The sequence below is a fragment of the Ailuropoda melanoleuca genome, chromosome 15 (assembly GCF_002007445.2).
Source record: "Ailuropoda melanoleuca isolate Jingjing chromosome 15, ASM200744v2, whole genome shotgun sequence".
Classification (NCBI taxonomy): domain Eukaryota; kingdom Metazoa; phylum Chordata; class Mammalia; order Carnivora; family Ursidae; genus Ailuropoda; species Ailuropoda melanoleuca.
Window position 1 is genome coordinate 79477906 of NC_048232.1, and position 21010 is coordinate 79498915.

The 21010-nt window shown below is 39.8% G+C and overlaps 1 protein-coding gene across 9 annotated transcripts in view; it reads right to left on the reverse strand.

Moving 5' to 3' along the window:
• The window catches only part of RBFOX2 (RNA binding fox-1 homolog 2), a 205785-nt gene that overhangs the window by 92280 nt on the left and 92495 nt on the right, over nt 1-21010 (reverse strand). Inside the window, exon 1 of one of the 9 annotated variants that reach the window (XM_034644171.1) lies at nt 2624-2867. The exons of the other annotated variants lie outside the window; for them this stretch is intronic. Within the exon in view, the coding sequence (XP_034500062.1) occupies nt 2624-2650 (27 nt within the window). The 5' untranslated portion in view covers nt 2651-2867. Of the gene's footprint in view, nt 1-2623; nt 2868-21010 lie in introns of those variants that run through there. 9 annotated transcript variants of the gene reach the window in all.

Genomic DNA, 21010 nt, shown 5'->3' on the forward strand with positions numbered 1-21010 from the left:
GATTAAATTGCCATTTGCTTTTTTTTTTTACTCAAAACACTGATTACCTATTGTAAATGACAGAGCAGTTTGCTAATTACCCCCAAAACTGGCCTTATAAAACTAGAGCCGATATAATAATGAGGCACAACTATTGATATGGGTCTAATAGTGTCATCCACTGAAAGCCCTTTGCCCTTCTTCCATCAAAGTGCGCAATTAATTTAAAATAAAGGATACAGAAATGTCAAGATCTAATATGCAAAGAACCTAGGTGACAAAATGATAAAAAGGTATCTAAATACCTTTCTTAATATACTAGTCAAGACACCTAACACCATAATAAACCGTTTAACTTTGATAACCAAACCCTGAACAGTGCAGACATTTTATATTCAGAAAGTTTATGTGACAGACACATCATTATCAAATACTGGGATTAGACGTCTGGCTTGAAAAACAAAAACCAAAAACAACCAAATAAACCCCCCCCCCCCCAAAAAAAAAACCTTGTAAGGACAAATAAAGATTTGGCCCATCTGGTTATTTTCTTTGATTTTTTTTTTTTCTAAATTACTAACAACCACATATGTTATATTGCGCAGAAAGAATACACCAAAACAAATACACTGGCATACATACTGAAAATCCACAAATCTGATACTCAGTACCTCCCGGTTATAGAAATTCGGGATGGGCAAAAACGAGCAACTTCCTTCTCTCAGCATCCAGCACATCCTGAGACAATCGCCGCAATTTTAATTTATCTCTTAGAATTCTTAACCACCAAGAAATCCTTCTTTCCAGTTCCTATTTCGCTCTCCTGCCTCGCTGCTAAGACTACAGTTTTCTTAAACACCAATTATTCAGACTGCAACATGAAATGTGCACGAGAGCGTGCATTCTAACTTGTGCTTACACATGCTTACCCAGTTCCTCCAAAAACGAAGGGCACATGTTCCAAGAGACCACAGAAACCCTCTGATTAGAAAAAGCACTAGTTTAGAGAACTCTTTCACTGATTTAAAAATATATATAATGAAAAGTCAAGTAGTTGGAAAGCCCTCACTAACAGCTGAGAAAGAGAGCTGTCGCCCTGTAATAGTGTCAGTTAATGAAAATTGAATGAGGGCTCCAAGGTTAAGAAGTATCATCTCCCAAGCAACAAAGAGAATCCAGAAATAAGTCTTCTCTTTTATGGAAATTTTAAAAAAGTAAAGCAGTATTTCTAAAGAGTTAATAAGGCTAACAACAAAGGGATAAGAAGTGAAAGAGAAAATATTTCAAAGATTTCTCCCCTTTCCAAAAGAGGAGGGGTTTCTTGATTTTCTCCAAACTCAGATCTGGTAAAAAATCACTTTGGAAAGATATATTCTTTGGAACTTCCCTTTCCTCCAGGTCACGCTGGCAGAATCTCCCTAATGCTTTCCCTCCTTCCAAACGGCACTGCAGGGCATTATATAACATTTAACGGAACAGTGTTCCTGCCCCTAAAATGATGCCTCTATCCAGATAGCTAGCTGACTCTCTCGCCCTCCGGTGGTGACTCGGAGAGGAAAAGAGAAGAGAGAATACAAAAAAAGGGCAAACTCCTTAAAAGGAAACCACCGTCCAGTGATGAAATTTCCCTACAGAGCATAAAAGCCTGGAGCGACACCGACCCTCCGTCTGATCCTAAAGGACAGGAACGCTCACCCATGCAAATCAGTTCACTGATGAATCGAAGTCTCATCAGTCTCAACCTACGTGTAAAGAAAAAGGGTAAAAGGAACATATAGAGGGTGCCAACGAGAAAAAGCATGGCCGGGGGAACCGTGGAAGAGTATTCACCTTTCCATTTGTCAGGAATGACTTGCTAAAATGCAGATTAGATATTGCCTGGCATAACCAAAGACAGGCAGAGAGAGAGAGAGAGAGAGATCTTCCATTTCCTACTCCCTCTCCTTCAAACGCCTTTTAATGCCCGTGTGATTGTCATTCATACATTCGGATTTGTTCTCCTCTCACAGAGGGCTCTACCTGCCTCTGCTACACCTGGATATTCCCATGGTTCCTTCTGAAAACGTTCTTTGCCAGTAACAAAGCCATGAAAACGAAGCCTATTTTTCGAGCCTTCATTTTTAATAAGCCATTTACAGCGAAGGCAGCAGAACGGCAATTCCATAGCCAATCCTGAGAAACCACAGTGAATCAGGAATCAGATTTCCCTAGAACACAAATTCTTCTGCAATTCTTAAAAGGAAGTCAATCCCTTTCCCCTCTTTTTGGTAGTCTGTAAGAATCTCTTCCTACCTCTGCAGTCTCTCTCCCTCCCTCTTCTCAGAACCAAGACAAAGAGGTAGACAAATCCCCACAGGGTCTTTCCTGAGCTACAGCTGCACAGTACAGGAAACAGGAATCTGCTATGGAGCTGAGGGAGGGGGGAGAGAAAAAAGGATATGGATACATCTCACACATACACAGGCACACGCACACACTCAGCAGACACAGACTAACACTTTTCAGTTGATAACAATAAATCTGGCCTCTCTGAGAGGACAATCATTATTAAAACTCTGTTACTATGCCCGACCCCCAGGTCTTTATTTAGATCCCAGAAACCAGAAACCAGAAAAGAGGCACGCCGAGGAAACACAAATCTTACCTGAGTGACCATTTTCTTTTCCTCCATAAACCAAACGGCACAGAGGATGAGCCCTTCAGGGCAGTCGTGCTGGGGCGCACCTCCACAGCTTCCCCCCCCCGCCCCCCCAAAGCTAGCTATTTCGGGGCGGGCAACTGATCTCCCTTTATCCCGTTCCCCTTCCTTTTTCTTTCTAGCGTTTCTTCCTTTCTTTTCTCTTCCTCTCTGGCAGCCTCTCCCCCTCCTTCTCTCTCCAGCTCCCTCCCATATCTCAGGCAGATGGCTGAAGGAAGCCCCACCCCTGAATGCCTAAGGTAATTAATCAGAGTGGAGCCCCACCTCTTCCTCCTCCCCCCACCCCTCCCGGCAGGCTGACATCTCCCAACTCCAGAAACAGGCCTGCTGGAGAATGGCAGTTTGGTGTGTGCTTTGCGCACGCGTGTGTGTGTGTGTGTGTGTGTGTGTGTGTAGGAGGGAAGGAGGGGGAGAGAGAGAGGGAGGGGCAGGCGCCATGTGCAGGCATATTTTAAGGAATGAATATCTGCTATGGGGGCATTAATTACATAGCACTGGAAGCATTCACAGCAGTTCAGCATAGTTAATACAGATTTAAAGTATTCCACCAGTGAATATCTGATCATAAACAAGAAATGAAACAAAAATTATTTTTTTAAAAACATTTCCACTGATGTACAGTTTACAGATGTAGTGGATTTAATGAACGACGTGAAAAGCTGCTGAATGACCACTTATAGGAGGGTTTTCAAGGAATGAGAATGGGCAAGAACCTGCCTGTCCTAAATCGGTCTAATGACTGCAAAGGATGAAAAGAGAGGAGGAAGGTAACCCAAGTGCTTATTTTTCCTACTGTAAAAAACCTGGGGATTCTGGAAAAGGTGTCTATAAACACGACTTCTTTTTTTTTTTTTTTTTTTTTTTTTTTAAAGATTTTATTTCTTTATTCGACAGAGATAGAGACAGCCAGCGAGAGAGGGAACACAAGCAGGGGGAGTGGGAGAGGAAGAAGCAGGCTCACAGTGGAGGAGCCTGATGTGGGGCTCGATCCCGTAACGCCGGGATCACGCCCTGAGCCGAAGGCAGACGCTTTAACCGCTATGCCACCCAGGCGCCCCTATAAACACGACTTCTTAAGAAACTGAAGGTGTATACAAAAGTGCATACAGATTTGACCGCTGAAGGCTTCCAGTTTCATTATAAATTCTGGTTAACAGAAGCCGCCCTTTGTGTTCTCCCGGCCTTCTGGATTTCAGCCTCTCCTGAAAATCATCAACCCTTTCCTATATACACACTGGGCACCTGTGACATTACTGTAAACAGTAATTGTTACTACAGAGTGCTATAGATATAAAAGATTTGCGAGAACGTTTACTGAACGTAAGAGTTTCTCTAACATTCTCGTATTAAAATGACATAATGAAAAAAGCATAAAGGGGTGATTCAATCTAGAAGTCCTGGTCTAAGTCCTGATTCTGCCCTTTACAAATGATCTTGTTAAAGTCTTTAACTTCCAAATATAAATTCCATAATCTCCCTACTTTAAATTATTAAATTTTCAAATAAAATAATCTGTGTAGATGATTAGTTTATAGTTTTTATCATTTATCTCATAAAAGTAAAGATTTCCTATTTTTTTAGTATTCGAATAAATGAGATTTTATTCTAAAGGATTTTATTTGTATTTTCGTTATATTTTTATTGTTATAATCTCTAACAGATTACCCAAAGGAAAAGAGATTAATTCTAAAATTAAGCTTCCTATTTTTAAGATAAACACTAAAGAAATCAAAATTTGAAATCACAAATAAAAAAAGTAAAATAAAATCACAAATGACACTGAGAATACACCATGTTTTGCTATCTCTATGAGGATTTGTTTGGCAAAATGCATAACCAGCCTTTTTAAATGTCCTGTATAATAATGTGGGCTGGCACATTGCCAATATAACATCATTGTGCTCCTACCCAAATTAATAATCATTTTAACAATTCTAAAAAGAACACAGAAACTACCAATCTGGAGAACCCGCAGAACTGGCACAACCATAGCTACTTACTGAACACCTACAGTAAGTCAGGCACTATTCTGGGCATTGTACAGATATCTGCATACTTTCAGTATACTCCACAATGCGTAAAGAAATATGTACCAAAGAATGGGATCTTTAAACATTAGGGGAAAAAATACCACTATGAGAAAAGGAATAGATCAGTACTAGGTTTGTTCTTATTTAACATTTTTAAAAATGATCTGGAAGATAGGACATACTGCATTTTCTGAATTTGCAACAGAAAAGCCAATAAGGAGATAAAATACAGTCAAATTTTTAAAAAATACAGAGTAAGCATAAAAGAGAGAGGTGAGTTTCACTGGAAGCAAAGACAACTCAGTGTATTTCTCAAAAAATCTAAATCACATTTATAGGATAATTATTTATGTTTTCAGTTCTAATATAAGAAATAAACCTGAGAATCACTGTATACTATTCTCTGAACCCACTAGTCCATACAGTGGTAGGTGCAAAAAACCTTGAGCAAGACAGACTCCTCACTCCCCATTTCTCTCTCTCTCTCTCACACACACACCCTACCGTTATGAAAGCCGTGGTTATCTTGTGTGACTGCAGCCTCCATACATAAAGACAGACAACAAGGCCCCCAATTTTTTTTTTTTTTTAAATAAAGAGGCAGATGAGGAATCCCTACATGCAAAAAGCCCAGGACTAGGGCCGGGACACAAGTTTCCCTTGGCCTGGTATTCATGCCTCCTTTGTACATGCAGTACCAACATTTTACACTGCAAATAATAAGCTTACAAGAGTCATTACCACAAGAAAGAGTTAGTATGAGCTAATGTCAAAATAAATATTACAATGATTTTCATAAACTCACCGAATAACAGGATCATAATGAGCACTGGACAAACTCAAGGATATTTTGAAGCGTGTCCCTGACTTTCAAGGCTGGCATTATAGAGGACAATTTGCTCCCTGATGCCCAAGAGAGAGAAGAGCAATTGAACAGCCTGGCTCTGACCCAGCAAAACAACTGGAGTCCCCTAGTGGCTGAATGTGCCCAGTAGTGCACCAAGGAGCAACTCATTCCAGGACATTTTCTGGGATGGAATGTCTGGGATCCTTCCAAGATCCTCCTTCTCACTCAACACCACACCAAACCAGAAGCAAGCCCTTTTGATTTTTGTGAAATCTGTCCTTTCTTTCCATCCCAATACCACAAACTCAGTTGTGACCATATTATTTTGTATCTAGCCTCCTACTTGTCCCTTTGCCTCCCGTCTACCACTCTTGCTATCCGAGCTGCTCACCACTGCTGGGGACCTCCTTCTAAGTGTAAATCCCACCATGTCATTTTCCTTATTAAAATTCTCACCTATTCCCCACAGCCTAAAAGGGGGGGAAAGTCCTAACTCTTAAGTAGGTGCCTACCACATAAAATAGCCTCACTATACTGGGTCAGAGTCCCTGCTTCCCCTCCTGCTGCCCATCGCTCTTCTCTGCTCCTAGCACCCTGAGCCACGTTCCTCAACAATACCAGGTTTCTGTTCTTTTCTGTTTCATGTTGTTACTCCCTTGAACAGGGCCTTCTATCTGGCTAACTGGTGAATTCACCCTTCAAAGCTCACTTCAGGGATCCCCTGCCCTAGAGCCTTTCCTGACCCTACCTGCTCCCACATCTGGGTTAGGTCTCCCTTTTGTCTTAGTGCCTAGCCCATGGTTCATAACTGTTGGGGTTATTGTTTCTGCATAACTATGACTTGATGATGAGCAATCTGAGGGTAGGAACTCTGTGCTTCATACCATATCCCCAGTTCCTAGTTCAGTGCCGGAATATACAGTAGATGAAGAAATGTTTGCTGAAATCAAGCTCTAATGCCTTGATTTCTATCTCTATCAATTTATTTTACATATATGGGTATGTAAGAATGAAGAGATCCATGTGGTTATCAAAACATTATAAAAGTGTTTTCTTCCAAAAGGAAACTTGGAAATATGTTCAAATTTATAAATTTACTTCAGTATCTTAGAAATTTGAGGCTGAAAGGAAGATGTACAGAAAGAGTGGGAGAAAGACCTTATTTTCAACTTGATTAGAATAGTTCAGATTCTACACAAAATAATACTCACTAATTTTTAAAAAAATACACAAGTTCAGGTGCTCTTGCTCGTCACAATTTTACATTAGATGTGACTCAACTTCTGTACCTTCCACCCACGCACCAGCCATGCTATAAAAGCAGATTCAACAGTCCCTGGCTGGGAGGCAGGTTTTGCTCATACTTTCCCAGGCTGCCTCTGACACCCAAGTGAAAAGCAACATTAAAGGGACAGCATTTCCTGCAATAATAAAAACTTGTTAATATAAAAGCTTTTCACAGCACGCCCCACACAATAACCCTAAGTGTAAATAACAATTTATACCTAATAGATATTAAATACCTTCCCAGAAGCATCTCTGACACAATGCCACGTTAATATCCTTTGCCCCCACATCCCCTTTAGTGTAAATAAAGCCAAATTATGGCTAACTCTATTATTTCGCTTCTTTTCTCTACTTTAGGCAGGGCTTAGTTTTATAGAAACCATTCTCGAAAAAAAAAAAAAAAGGTGAGAGCAGCATTTGAAAAGACTGCTTTAGACCTTATATGTTCATAAAGCCCATAACCCTCACATTTATTTCTTGTCCCTAAAGATCAAACCTTTAGAACAAGACCCCAAACAACATACTCTGAGATACAGGTGAGGCCAGAGAAATTAGAAAACAGTACTTCAGAAATTATCACATCTAGATTTGGGTAACATACCCTTGTATCTTTAAAATACCCCAAAGTCTAGACAACTAGAGTCATACATACAATTGAAATTATGTGTACGCTCTCTGTATTCTGTGAGATTAAGGAAATATTAGATAAATATCAAAAGGGATGGGATGTAAACAAATTTATCCATCAGATTACAGAGACAATAATACCTGATGAACCGATGAAAACATCAGTGTGTCGTTTCTTCAACACTAAAATACGCTGTCTCCATTACTAAATAAATTACTGGAGACTCTCCTGCCTTCTTCACCTCCAAATCCCTGTGCGTGGCACAGCATCTGGCGCACAGTAGGTACTCAAAAAAACCCCTCAAAATGAAAAATTGAAGAATACACATAATCCCTCTACCTCAAGGTCGCCTTCCCACAAAGAAGTGGACAGTCAATGGGCTAATTCAGTCCACAGCATTCTGCAGCCCTGAGCACACGCCAGGCAAATGGATCTTTCAGGTAGGCAACTTTCTTTCTCCCAATCTTCCAGATGCCTCATACTCTTAGGCTGTACTTGGCGGTCCTAAATTCTCAAATACAGACGCTTAGCTACACCCCCTATGATATAAGACCTCACTTCTTCCTCCAACTGCCTATTCACCTCAAAATGATCATCAGTGCCAATGTGTTCAGTGGGGGACAGGTTAAGTAAAACTGCCTCAGGAAAAACAGAGAATAGACAAACCCATAACTTGCAACAACAGTTACATTTTCCCCTCAATATTTTTTTTTTAAAGATTTTATTTATTTATTTGACAGAGACAGCCAGCGAGAGAGGGAACACAAGCAGGGGGAGTTGGGAGAGGAAGGCAGGCTCCCAGCGGAGAAGCCTGATGTGGGGCTCGATCCCAGAACGCTGGGATCACGCCCTGAGCCGAAGGCAGACGCCCAACTGCTGTGCCACCCAGGCGCCCCTCCCCTCAATATTTTTTGTTGTGGCAAAACACACATCACATAATACTCTCTTAGCCATTGTGAAGTACAGCTGACCCTTGAACAACACAGGGGTTAGGGGCCCTGACCCCCAAGGTGGCCAAAAATCCATGTATATTTTTTGACTCCCCCAAAACTTAACTACTAATAGCCTACTACTGACTGGAAGACTTACTGATAACATAAATAGTCATTGAACACATATTTTATAGGTAGTATGATTATACACTGTATTCTTACCATAAGCTAGAAGGGAAAAAAAAAACATTATTAAGAACATTGTAAGAAAGTACAATACTGTACCGTAAAAGCTCCACATAGAAGTGGACCCAAACAGTTCAAACCTGTGTTGTTCAAGGGTCAACTGAATACAGTTCAGTAATATCATATATATTCATAATGTGCTACCACTGCCACCACCCATCACCAGAACGCTCTTCATTTTTCAAAACCGAAACTCTGTACCCACCGAACAGTAACTCTCCATTCTCGTGGTCCTCAGGAGTCCCTGGCAACTACCACTCTACTTTCTCTATGAATTTGACGACCCTCGGGACCTCACAGAAGTGTCATCATATGGTATTTGTCTCTTTGTGACTGGCTTATTTCACTGAGTATAATCCTCATGGTTCATCCATGTTGCAGTTTCTGTCAGATTTCCCTTTTTTTAAGACTGAGTAGGGGCGCCTGGGTGGCTCAGTAGGTTGAGCGTCCAACTCAGGATTTTGGTTCAGGTTACAATCTCAGGGTCATGAGATCGAGCCCCGCATTGGGCTCCCTGCTTGGCAGGGAGTCTGCTTTGAGATTCTCTCTCTCTCCCTCTCCCCTCTGCCCTCCCCCCCACTCATTCTCTCTCTCTCCAATAACTAGATAAGTCTTTGAGTAGTATTCCATTATGCATATATATATACCATATTTCAGTTATCCATTCATTCATCCACTGATGGACACTTGGATTGCTGCTTCCACCTTCTGGCTACTGTGAATAATGCTGCTGTGAACGTGGGTGTACAAATATCTCTTTGAGACCCAGCTTTCAATTATTTTCGGTGTATACCCAGAAGTGGAATTGCTGGGCCAGATGGTAGTTCTATTTTTAATTTTTTGAGGAGCCACCATACTGTTTTCCACAGCAGCTGCACCATTTTATATGCCCATCAACAGTGCACAAGGATTCCAATTTCACCACATCCTCATCAACACTTGTTTTCTGGGGGTTTTTTTTGGTTTTTGGTTTTGACAGAAGATACCCTAACAAGTTATATATATATATTTTAAAGATTTTTAAATTTCTTTATTCGACAGAGATAGAGAGAGCCAGCAAGAGAGGGAACACAAGCAGGGGGAGTGGGAGAGGAAGAAGCAGGCTCATAGAGGAAGAGCCTGATGTGGGGCTCGACCCCATAACGCCGGGATCACGCCCCGAGCCGAAGGCAGACGCTTAACCGCTGTGCCACCCAGGCGCCCCAACAAGTTATATTTTAACCATTCGGTCAGAGGCAGTAATGTTTAATTCAAAAGAATAATTTCAGGAATAGTTTCTCAATGAACAGATTTTTTTCTGGGCAGGGAGACTATAGTCATTGTCCTTTAAATCATTTCTAGCAAGCCCCTATCTACTTACTCTGCTTGTATTTTAATCTGATTTGGTCCAGATTTAGTTCTGCAAAAATTATTATAAAACAACCAGTTTCAACTGCACACTCTTAAGACATGCATGATTTTATTACAAACAAGAGCAATGAATGATCAAGTTCTGAAAATACTTCATTGCCTTATGTTGAGAAATTTTAAAAAAGGGTACAAAATCTTTAATTTTTAAAAATACTGTTCAGCCATATCCTCCATAATTTCTAATGGCATAACACATTGGTACAGAACCGCATGTTATCCAGTGACGAGCTTTAATCTACCAAAGTATAAGAATGTAACAGAAACTAGTAAGAAAATTTTGTAACCATAGCTGAGATAAAAGTTTAGGTAGCAAACAACTACCTATTACCTATTTATAAATGCACTGAAAGAAAACTATTACCCTAACTGAATTAATAAATAAGATGTAAAATACTTTTGGATCCTTCAATTCTAAATTGCTTTTTCAATCCCATTAATTTCCCTGATGTGGTGGAATGGAAAGTGTACTCTTAAATTTTAACATCCTATTATCTGCATTTCTAAATTACCCTAATTTCAGATAGAATAAATCTACTAAATCGAGCAAGGCCAGGAAAAGTGTTTCAAATACTGAGCATGACATTTATCAATACTAAATATTAATGACCAAAAAGATTTGGGTTGGCAAATTCATTTTATTATAAATGAATAAAATTTTACTGCAAAAGACTTTAGCAAACATGTCATAATTTCTTTTTAAAAAAGATTTTACTTATTTATTTGAGAGAGTGACAGAGAGCATGAATGTGAGTGGGGGAAGGGGCAGAGGGAGAAAATATTCAAGCAGACTCCCACTGAGTGTGGAGCCCAAGGTTCGCTCTCACACAGGGCTTGATCTCACAACCCATGAGATCAGGACCTGAGCCGAAACCAAGAGTCAGACGCTAAACCTACTGAGCCACCCAGGCGCCCCTCGTGTCGGAAATTCTTTAATCCATCCCACAACCTTTGCTTCGTTAGGCGGGTGGCCAATTTTCACCTCAAAATTTCTTTTACATGTTAAATTTTTTTTAATATATGTATATGTCTGATACTTCAATCTTCTTTGGAAACACTTTTGCTTTTCCAGTTTTTTTCTCAATTTGACTTATATGACTGCTATGGCATGTCCCTTACTTTGCTAGCTGGGGCTCAGAGAAAACTGTTCACAGATATTTCTCTTCAAAAGCAAATCAATATTTACTTTTTAAGAAGCTCTGCTTCTAATGTCATCTCCTGACACTTCCAGCCTTAAACTGTTACGCAGAACCGTCTATTGTCTTATGCCAGTAGAGACTGAGTCTACAGGTAGTAAGACCCACAAATATATCAAAATTTCATTATGGCAAATGTAATATACTCGTCATCTCAATAACTCAAAATAACGGAAACACGTATATATAATAGAAGTAAACCACATAGTATAAACCAATGTATTAGAACACAGTTGAAGAAACATAACCACATAACCACATCCCCTCCCATCTGACTTCAACACTGGTAGCATAAGACCTGAATGAGAGCTGTGAGTTTACTCTGGAGAGCTTACCCAATAGGTCCAGGCCCAATTAAAAATAGCCTGGTTTAGACTTTGGGCCCAAAATACCTAATAGGATGTACTCGTTAGTTTGTCACTTCCTTTAATCCTATGCATTTCTGTCCAGCCTACAACTTAGGAGCTAACTATTAGAGAAATGGCCATTTGAAAGGAAAAAAATAATAATTAAGTGCCATGAAAACACAAATAAACCAAAACAAACTGAGGAAACAACTAGGATCTGTAATTCAGAATTAACTATATTAACTGTTTTTATTTTCCTATTCTAGGTTTTCAGCACAATCAATTAATATTTCAAAGAATCATGGCATATGAAGGATCACTTGGTCCAATCCCTTCATTTTATATACAGGGATAGTGAAGTCAAATAAAATGAAGCTATTTGAGCATATCATGGAGGTGGTTAATACTACAGCTTGAATCAGAATCCAGGATTCTTCAACCTTACTCACTATACTGCTACTAATTTAAAGGCAAATAGACATCCAGAAATATATTTGACAATGACTTAAAATTTTCTGATTCTAGATTTCAATAAGTTCCTAACTAAGGTACTGCTTATCTCATCGCGAAAGAGTCTAAAATATTAAGTGTGGAGAGAGTGCCCTCTACCGTACATTACCTTTCTGAAAAATTCAGCAATATTTGGAAACCGCCATCTGTGCTTCTCATCTACTCAGAATGAAACCTCAAGTTTACTATAAGACGGTGACTTAGTTATGTTACATTTATAATGCCAAGCCCACTGCTTAACACACACAGAGGAATCTCTCTGAAGTTTCAGAACTTCTAGAGTTGAAAGCAACCTCTCCTGCCCAGCCCTCAATACTATAAAACTCAATCCTCCTGCTACAGCAAATCAGCAAAATACTGAGAAATCTATGCCCTGAATGGTACCAGGTCAAAAGACAGGATGCTTATAAGCACTCATCCCACCACAAAACCTTCACATCAATCAAAAAGCACCTTAAAAAAAAAACCCACAAAAACAAAATAAAACAAGAACAAAAAACCACACCAAGTTATAGCCCTTAGCTTACCTGGACAACAGGATATTGATAATCCATACAATATACACCATACATAGCAAAGGGGGAAAAAATCTTCAGATGAAGACCGTACCAAAAGTGCCTACACTTTTGCCTTGCTTGCTCTGGCTGTCCTGTCCAAAGGCACTAGGTACCAAAAAATCTTTGGCCGACTCCCAGTCTACGCAGATAGGTATGCTGGCTCAGATGATGAAGCTGGAGCTTGGTTCAGCCCAGGCTTCCACCCCAGTTAAGACTCAACACTACCCAGAAGAAATGTTCAGGAAAAAAAGCAAAAAGCTCCAACTGAGTTACTAGTTACAGACTGAAAACTATACTAGAGACCTGCTATTACTGTTGGTTTTAAACTGACAACTCCACCAGAAACTCAAGAGGCAGAGAATGACAGCCAGAGAAAAGAACACGGGCTCCTTAAAGTGCCAAACAAAAATGGTGGGAAGCACAAGGTATCCAGGATCCAAAATGATATATATGTTCCAGGCTTTAAGTGCGTCAGAGGGAACACTCCCAATCCAGGACATGGAAAGGCAGATGGGACTGGTATTATTTCTCTATTCCTTCTTGGGCAGGATGGTGCGCACGCGCGTGCGCACCCCCCCCCCCCAAGTGTCTCCGGCAGAGACAGGTGCTAGGATTAACAGTATAAAACCCCTCTGTCGTGGAAAGGAATGGGAGAAAAAAGTCACGCTGCTACATGTAGTAAAGGGATCCCTTTCATGACAGTGTATGTTTGTGTATCATTTAACACCTCCTTCACTGTGCTTTAACAGAGGCTGGGACAGCTGGCAGGATCAGCACTAGAAAAGAGGAAGGTGGCCCCAACTCTGAGGCAACATGAGTCCACTGGAGACCTTCAGATATGCAAGACACTCTCTCAGCTGTTCTAGTCAAACATGTGAGGATTAACTCCGGCAGCCGGCAAAAAGGTGGGGGTGGAAAGGTCTTTTCAGAAAAGCCAGTTGCTTTTCCTCTTTTAGGAAGCTGCTATACTCACCCTGCCATTATATACAAACACACATGTGCACACATATTTCTATAACAGATATTAAAAGCAGTAACAAACATGGACAGGTGTTAAGTCAGTCTGATAAAGCATGGCAGGTTAGCTTTCAAAGTCTAAACAGCACATCTAAAACCAGAGACCTGAAGTAATTCTTAGAAAACAGGACATACAGTGAGCAGAAAGTAAATGCTTAGTAAGATATACACTATTTATAACTATTGCTCCCAAGAAATCCCCTACTTGGGGCAAGCATTCAAAAGTTCAAAATGATAAATAATTCTAAACTAGTTTCAGGGGCTATGATCTCTCTAATCTTGGAGAGCCAGTAATATAACATGTTTCAGTAAGATTAAACCACCAGGATTAGATGCAACTGTGAGGCATCTGTGAGAGTTCATGTACTACTGTGCCCCCCGCCCCCAGTGCAATTTTTCTCCTTTTATGGTCATTGCATTTTATTTTAGGATTGTTCGGAAGACATTGTTTTTTAAGAGTCAAATGGCAAGACAGTTCTCTTGGTTAAATATTTACCTCAGATCGGTTCTAAGAGATGAGGAGGACCATTATAAGGTACTAGGTTATCTTTGGATTGCTGGTATACTGAGCCCCGGTGTTATGTATGAGAGACAATAATGCATCCATTCAGTACAATTTTAAAAATTTACTGAACATCTATTACACACTAGGTACTGTGCTTAAGAACTGGGGATATGAACAGACACGGTCATGTTGTCAAGGACTTCACAGTTTTGGGGGAAACAGATAAGCACACGGGTAAAACCAGAAGCCAACAGGATGCTACAGCACAAGATTAAACACTGAGAGCAACTTCTCATAGAAGGAAGGAATGACATTGTTTCAAACCTGCTCACACTTCCACTGTACCACTTTCTCACCACCACACCTATGAGACTCTGGCTTTGTCTATTCTTAACAGAGATTATCTGAACCTCACAACATTTTTGATCTGACTTGTCACACATTAAGGGCCTGTAATATACATTCTGACTGTCCCCTATACAGCTATTAAAATGGTAATTAAGAAATAGCAAAGGTAATCTTTCTGTATTAAAATCTTAAACTAAATTTCTACATCTAATCAAATCAAATCATTCTCCAGCCCTTCTTCCCTGTACACCATGCCATTCCACCTCCACTCTAGTTCATTTCATATACAGCAGTACTGGCCACATAGACACTCGTAAACGAACATCCAAAATCACGATTACAGTCTTGATATGATTGGTATCAAGACTGCTCTCGATATGAAGACGGGGAAACAAGGATACTTCTTAAAAACCATAGAGGGCTATGATAATGAACTATGGTTGACAAACTTCGTGAGTTAACTCCGTTCAGTATTTGGTGAATTAATTACAGAAGATGAAGTTCTCAGATGGGATTGTATTTAAGAGGACACACTATAATTCAAATTCTAGAACAGCTGATACAATTTAAACTTGAAAATGGGCTCCATATATGTTACTGAGGGCCTAGTTAACTTCTAGAGATTTAAATTTTTCTTGAGGATAGATCTATACATACAAGGTGAAAAGATGTGACTGGCAGCTTATTAAGTGAAAAAATTATATTACCGAATAATAATATGAGTAATGTGTACAGTGTAATTCCATATTTTTAAACGTACATATATAACTGTATGTCAATCAGTAAATCATGTAATTTCTAAGCTTCATGTCTTATATATGTTAGGCAGTTATGCATACACACACATACATATACATATTAACTATTGACACACCACAGATGCCACATATATACTATGAATTATACATAATATGTATTATATTTATACACACACATATATTATAGACCTAAGACAAAACCTACGCCTCTGGGGGTGGGATGCTGGGGAGGTAGTTGGTTTTCATTTATTACTTTAGAGATAAACTTCTAATATGTTTAAATACATTTAAATTCGCCTTTGGTAGACCTATAATTTATCTTTTTATTTATAAGTTTAAGGGAATTAAGACAGATTTTCATTTGAGTATAAGTACTTTAAAAATTAGCAATACTTTCTCAGTCTCTTCTGTATTATCACATTTGCTTTACTTTACATGATGGCCTTACTATAAACCCTCTGGAGGACAGAGATGACAAACAATCTTAATCATGTCTCACCTAGATTCTGCCAAAACTGTGCCCAGGTCTAGTTTAAATAATTAGCCCCTCAGAAAAATGGCAAAGTAATTCAATATTTGAATTTGAATTATAACTGCTTCTTGCCTTTTGACTTATCTCTTGTAAGAAAAATTTTAAGTTGTAATTTAAGACCAATAACTTAGTCAAACTAAAATTCTAAAAAATACTTATGCCATTTGAAAAAAATACACACTTTATAGTATTAAAGTCTTCGTAGTAGGGGCGCCTGGGTGGCTCAGTCATTAAGCGTCTGCCTTAGGCTCAGGTCATGATCCCAGGGTCCTGGGATCGAGCCCCGCATCGGGCTCTCTGCTCAGCGGGAAGCCTGCTTCTCCCTCTCCTACTCCCCCTGCTTGTGTTCCCTTTCTTGCTGCCCCTCTCTCTTTGTCAAATAAATAAATAAAATCTTAAAAAAAAAAAAGAAAGTCTTTGTGTACTGATCAATTTTAAACATAAATACAGAAAATGGCCTTTTATACATATTTCTATGCATCTCTTTAGTACAGACACACAGACTACAAATCTCAACAGTTGGCATACCTATGACATCTGTTAGATAGAATGTAATGATATGAGAGAGAAACAGACCTAGTAATATTTAAGAGTGAGATATCTAGAAACTACCTTAAGATTTATGAGATTTAAGTTTTGCTAAGGATGAAGTAAACAATCTACCATAGCAGCCCCATGCTATAGGATGTGATTGGTGACACTGCAATGTAATCTGTACCATCTACGACCGAGGCATTTCAAGACTTACCAGGTACTGGAATGCCAGAAAATATTTGAGATTCTTCTCTTTTCTACTTTCTCATTCTTTTTTTCTTCTCTCCTTTTCCTTCCCTTCTGACTATGCCACAATCCTACCGTGAGTTTCCAAAGATACTAGTTAGGCCTCACAGTACAATGTTTTAGCATGGATTGCAAAGACCTCTGCTCTAAGGTATAAAATTAGCTTTACTGACAATAATGTTAGATGATTCCAAAGATTGCTGTGTACAGGCATAACATAGAAGTTCAAAAAAAGGGCTTGAGACAGACAGATGAGGATGGTGGGGATGAGAGAAAGACAGATATATATGTAGGCAAAATATGTAGTTAGAAATATCCAAGACTTACTTAAGGATCAGTGTGACCAGTCTAGATGACTGCAGGTGAACAGTGGCAAATGCTAAGAAAAGTAGGCTGAAATCACTGTGGAGAGCTAGGACATCAAGCTATGTATTTCAGACCTTATCTTCAAAGACAGTTTGAGAAGGAAAGCATGTTACAAAACTACCATTTTGTGAAAATGGCTCTGGTGGCCACAGGAAAGGGGAACAGCCTGAAGGAAGGGAGGCCAACCAGAGGCTAGAATTACAACAATCTACAGATTATTAACGCAAAACCACATGTTAGCAGTAGGAATAACAAAGGTATAGATGCAGGAGACGTTACAAAGGCAGCATCCACGGAACTGCAGACTGTTCAGATACAGGGTATAAGAGAAAGGGTAATTAAATGTAATCCTACAGTTCTAAGTCTAGTTGATTGGCCAAATACGTATCACACTGATCAAATAGGGAAATCAGAAGCATAAACTGGTTTGAAGTTATGGCAGGACATCTAATAGGAAATGTCTAACAAGTACTCAGAGGCATAGGTGGCAGCCTCAGAAGAGAGGTCAGGGTTAGAAATGAAGAGCCAACAGGAGTATGGGAGGAACAGCCAAGGGCAGAATGTGGTTGATTGTTCGCCCACACTGACTTAGTCCACAATATTTATTGAACAACCACCACGTACTTCAAAAAAGAAAAGAAAGAGAAGACAGACAGAGAAAAGAAAGGAAGAAGGGCAGAAACAGAAAGAGAAAGAGAAGAGAGAGGGAGAAAAAACAGTGGCTACAAGGCAAAGGGCTGAAAATAGACCCTTAAGGAATACTCACTTCTAGAAGGCAGAAATAGCAACAAAGGATAAAAAAGATTAAGCAGGATCATGTACTATTCACAAAAGCCAGGACACAGAGGACATCTGTTACTATTCTTTTATCTTGTGTCCCTTACACTAGGGAAAGTATTTCATACATGGATACCACAGTTGAGTACATAGCAATGTCAAGCAGAAATAGAGAAAAGTTTTTTTAGAAATGAGAATTTAGGAAAGATAACTGAATTTAGCAAATAGGGGATCAAAAGGAGTTTTGTGAGAGAGATATTTTCGCAATATCAGCAAAAGGATGGCAGCAAAGTTAATAAATTCTTGATCAGCATGGAAAAGACACACGATACCTGCATATAAATTTTAACAAAACTTTCTATCTTGGGATACTTGCTTGTCTTCCAAGCGACAATAAAGTACAAAAATAATAAGTGATACATTCAACTACCCACTGATGCCTCGGTCAAGGTGGACTGTCACCCTGTCTTGTTTTTTTGTCTCTGTGCCTTTGGTCATATTGTTTCCTTACCCATTTCAAAATGATCAAACCTTTAAACAGATTCCTTCAAGTTCTACCCTCAATGCTATCTGCTCTATGAAGCTCTTCCTGATTACCTCCAGACAGAAGTAATTTCTCTTCATCTGAACTTCATGGTACTTTCTCTTTAGCTGCCTAGCAGCACTTACCACTTTCTATGTTTTAAGCAATACTTGTTTCATCTAATAGATGATTTCTTTAAGGGCAGTACTTGTCTGTTCGACTCCGTATTTCTTTCAAAGAATTAAGCCAACACCTTTCACATAGCACATGCCCAGCATCACGTGGAAGGGAAAGCCCGCAATCACCTGAACTATGAATCAGGGTGACATGAACTGACTACCAGGCACAGACCACCTTGCGTTTGTTCCTTCAGTCAGCACTCATTCGTTCAGCAGAGACATCCCCAACGTGGTATGAAGTCCTAGGAACAGAAAAAGCTCCCAAAGAGCTGACGGCAGAGGACAGAAAGCAGAAAACAATAAACACCAAAGTACCATTTGACAAATGCCATATGTATTACTGTGACCTGGGAGAAAAGCCACAGCTGGCACCACCGCCACCATCAAACTTCCCAGAGTGACGGAAGCCAGGAATATTTCACAAGTAGTCAATGCTTGAAATGAATTGTGAAAAACTCATTAAGCATTTTCCAGGGGGCTTGGGGTGGGTGGTAGGAGCTCAGAGGCAGTGGAACAGCATTCCAAATGCATACAACAGCGTGGCACAGGCAAAGCCATACCTTGGGTACATACAAAAAGGCAGGCAGTTAAATATATGCAGAAAACTCAAGAGCCTATTCAAAAATATTCATATAAAATTCTGTTGGTTCTAAGGTACTGTGAAGATTGTTGAATTTTCTACACCAATAGAAATGCTTGAAATTATACCTACCAGAGAATAGCAAATCACAGTTAAGTACAGAAGGACTCCTTTGTATGACACATGGTACAAAAGGAAGTATGGGTAATAACAGGATAAGCCATGCTATGGCTGAAATGCATTATTCTATTTGGAGAGAAAGAAGAGGCATGCAAATGGTGAGGCCAGGAAATTAGCATTTTTGTTAGAAGTGTCTTTCATTACTCTTTCACTCCATATCACTACTAAGAAGTAAAATATATCCATAAAAAATAGGCCAATAGGGGCGCCTGGGTGGCACAGCGGTTAAGCGTCTGCCTCCGGCTCAGGGCGTGATCCCGGCGTTATGGGATCGAGCCCCACGTCAGGCTCCTCCACTATGAGCCTGCTTCTTCCTCTCCCACTCCCTCTGCTTGTGTTCCCTCTCTCGCTGGCTGTCTCTATCTCTGTCAAATAAATAAATAAAATCTTAAAAAAAAAATAGGCCAATAGACATTCACTGTAAATGCAGAAAGACAGATAGTACATAAAGGGTAGGGGTAAAGATATCTTTTAAAGCAGAAAATAACTATAAATATTCAAATACTGTTGGGAAAATGTCTACAAATGATTCTACATACATATCTTATATAACAGAGCCTTTTAGCCTCCACAGAAATTTTTATCTTAACTCATCCATAATACCTCTCTGTGACAGATCATCAAACTATTTCAGAGCCCCTCCAATAAAAGGTGGAATTTTTCTCCACCCCTTGAAATGAGTCTTAGCCTTCCTTGTGACTTGCATTCACCATTGGGCCGTTAGCAAATGTGATACAATCAGAGGCTTGGCAGGTATTTGTTCACTGGGCCTTGCCCTCCTTGCTACTCTCTGGAACCCTGAGACTACAGTGTGAGAATGGATGGACAACGGAGTGGAATAGAGAGGAGCTGTTCCAGTTGTGTTCCCACGACCAATCAGCTTGCCAACTGCCAGATGTGAAAGTCAGGTCATCCTAGACCACCCAGGCCTGGCCAGTCCAGACAAGAAGAACCCCCCAGATTCCTGACCCATAGAATCGTGAACAGGTAAATGATTAACACTGTTTTAAGCCATTAAGTTTTGGGTAAGTTTGTTATACAGCAAAACCGAACTGACACAATCTCATTGCCTAACATTAAGAGGTATACGCCTCCATACTGATGCCAATATCACACTGTGTTAAACACTGAAGCCTGAAATCAAGCTGTGTTAGTTCTCTTTTTCAAAACTGTTTTGGCTTCTATGTCCTTGGCATTTCCATATGAATTTTAGAATTAGCTTGTTAGCTTCTGTAAAAAATCTTGCTTGGGTTCTGACTGGGATTACAATGAATCTAAAGATCAGTCTGGGGAGAATTAACATGCTAGGAATATCGAGTCTTCCACCTCATTACCAGAGCATGTATTTCAGAATATATAACTCATTCCACTGTTCAAAAATAAGTGGTTTTAAAGTTTATGAATATCTTTTCTCTAGGCATATATTGGAATCAAATGCTATACCCAAGGTTTGAGATAGTTCAAGATCACTTTTCTGAAGTCTACTGGATCCCATAATACTTACATCCCTAATAAGACAGTCTGTATTGGTATCAAGGTAGAAAAATACATCAGTGGAACAGAATAGAAAATGCAGGGGGCGCCTGGGTGGCACAGCGGTTAAGCGTCTGCCTTCGGCTCAGGGCGTGATCCCGGCGTTATGGGATCGAGCCCCACATCAGGCTCCTCCACTATGAGCCTGCTTCTTCCTCTCCCACTCCCCCTGCTTGTGTTCCCTCTCTCGCTGGCTGTCTGTATCTCTGTCGAATAAATAAATAAAATCTTTAAAAAAAAAAAAAAAGAATAGAAAATGCAAAAGTAG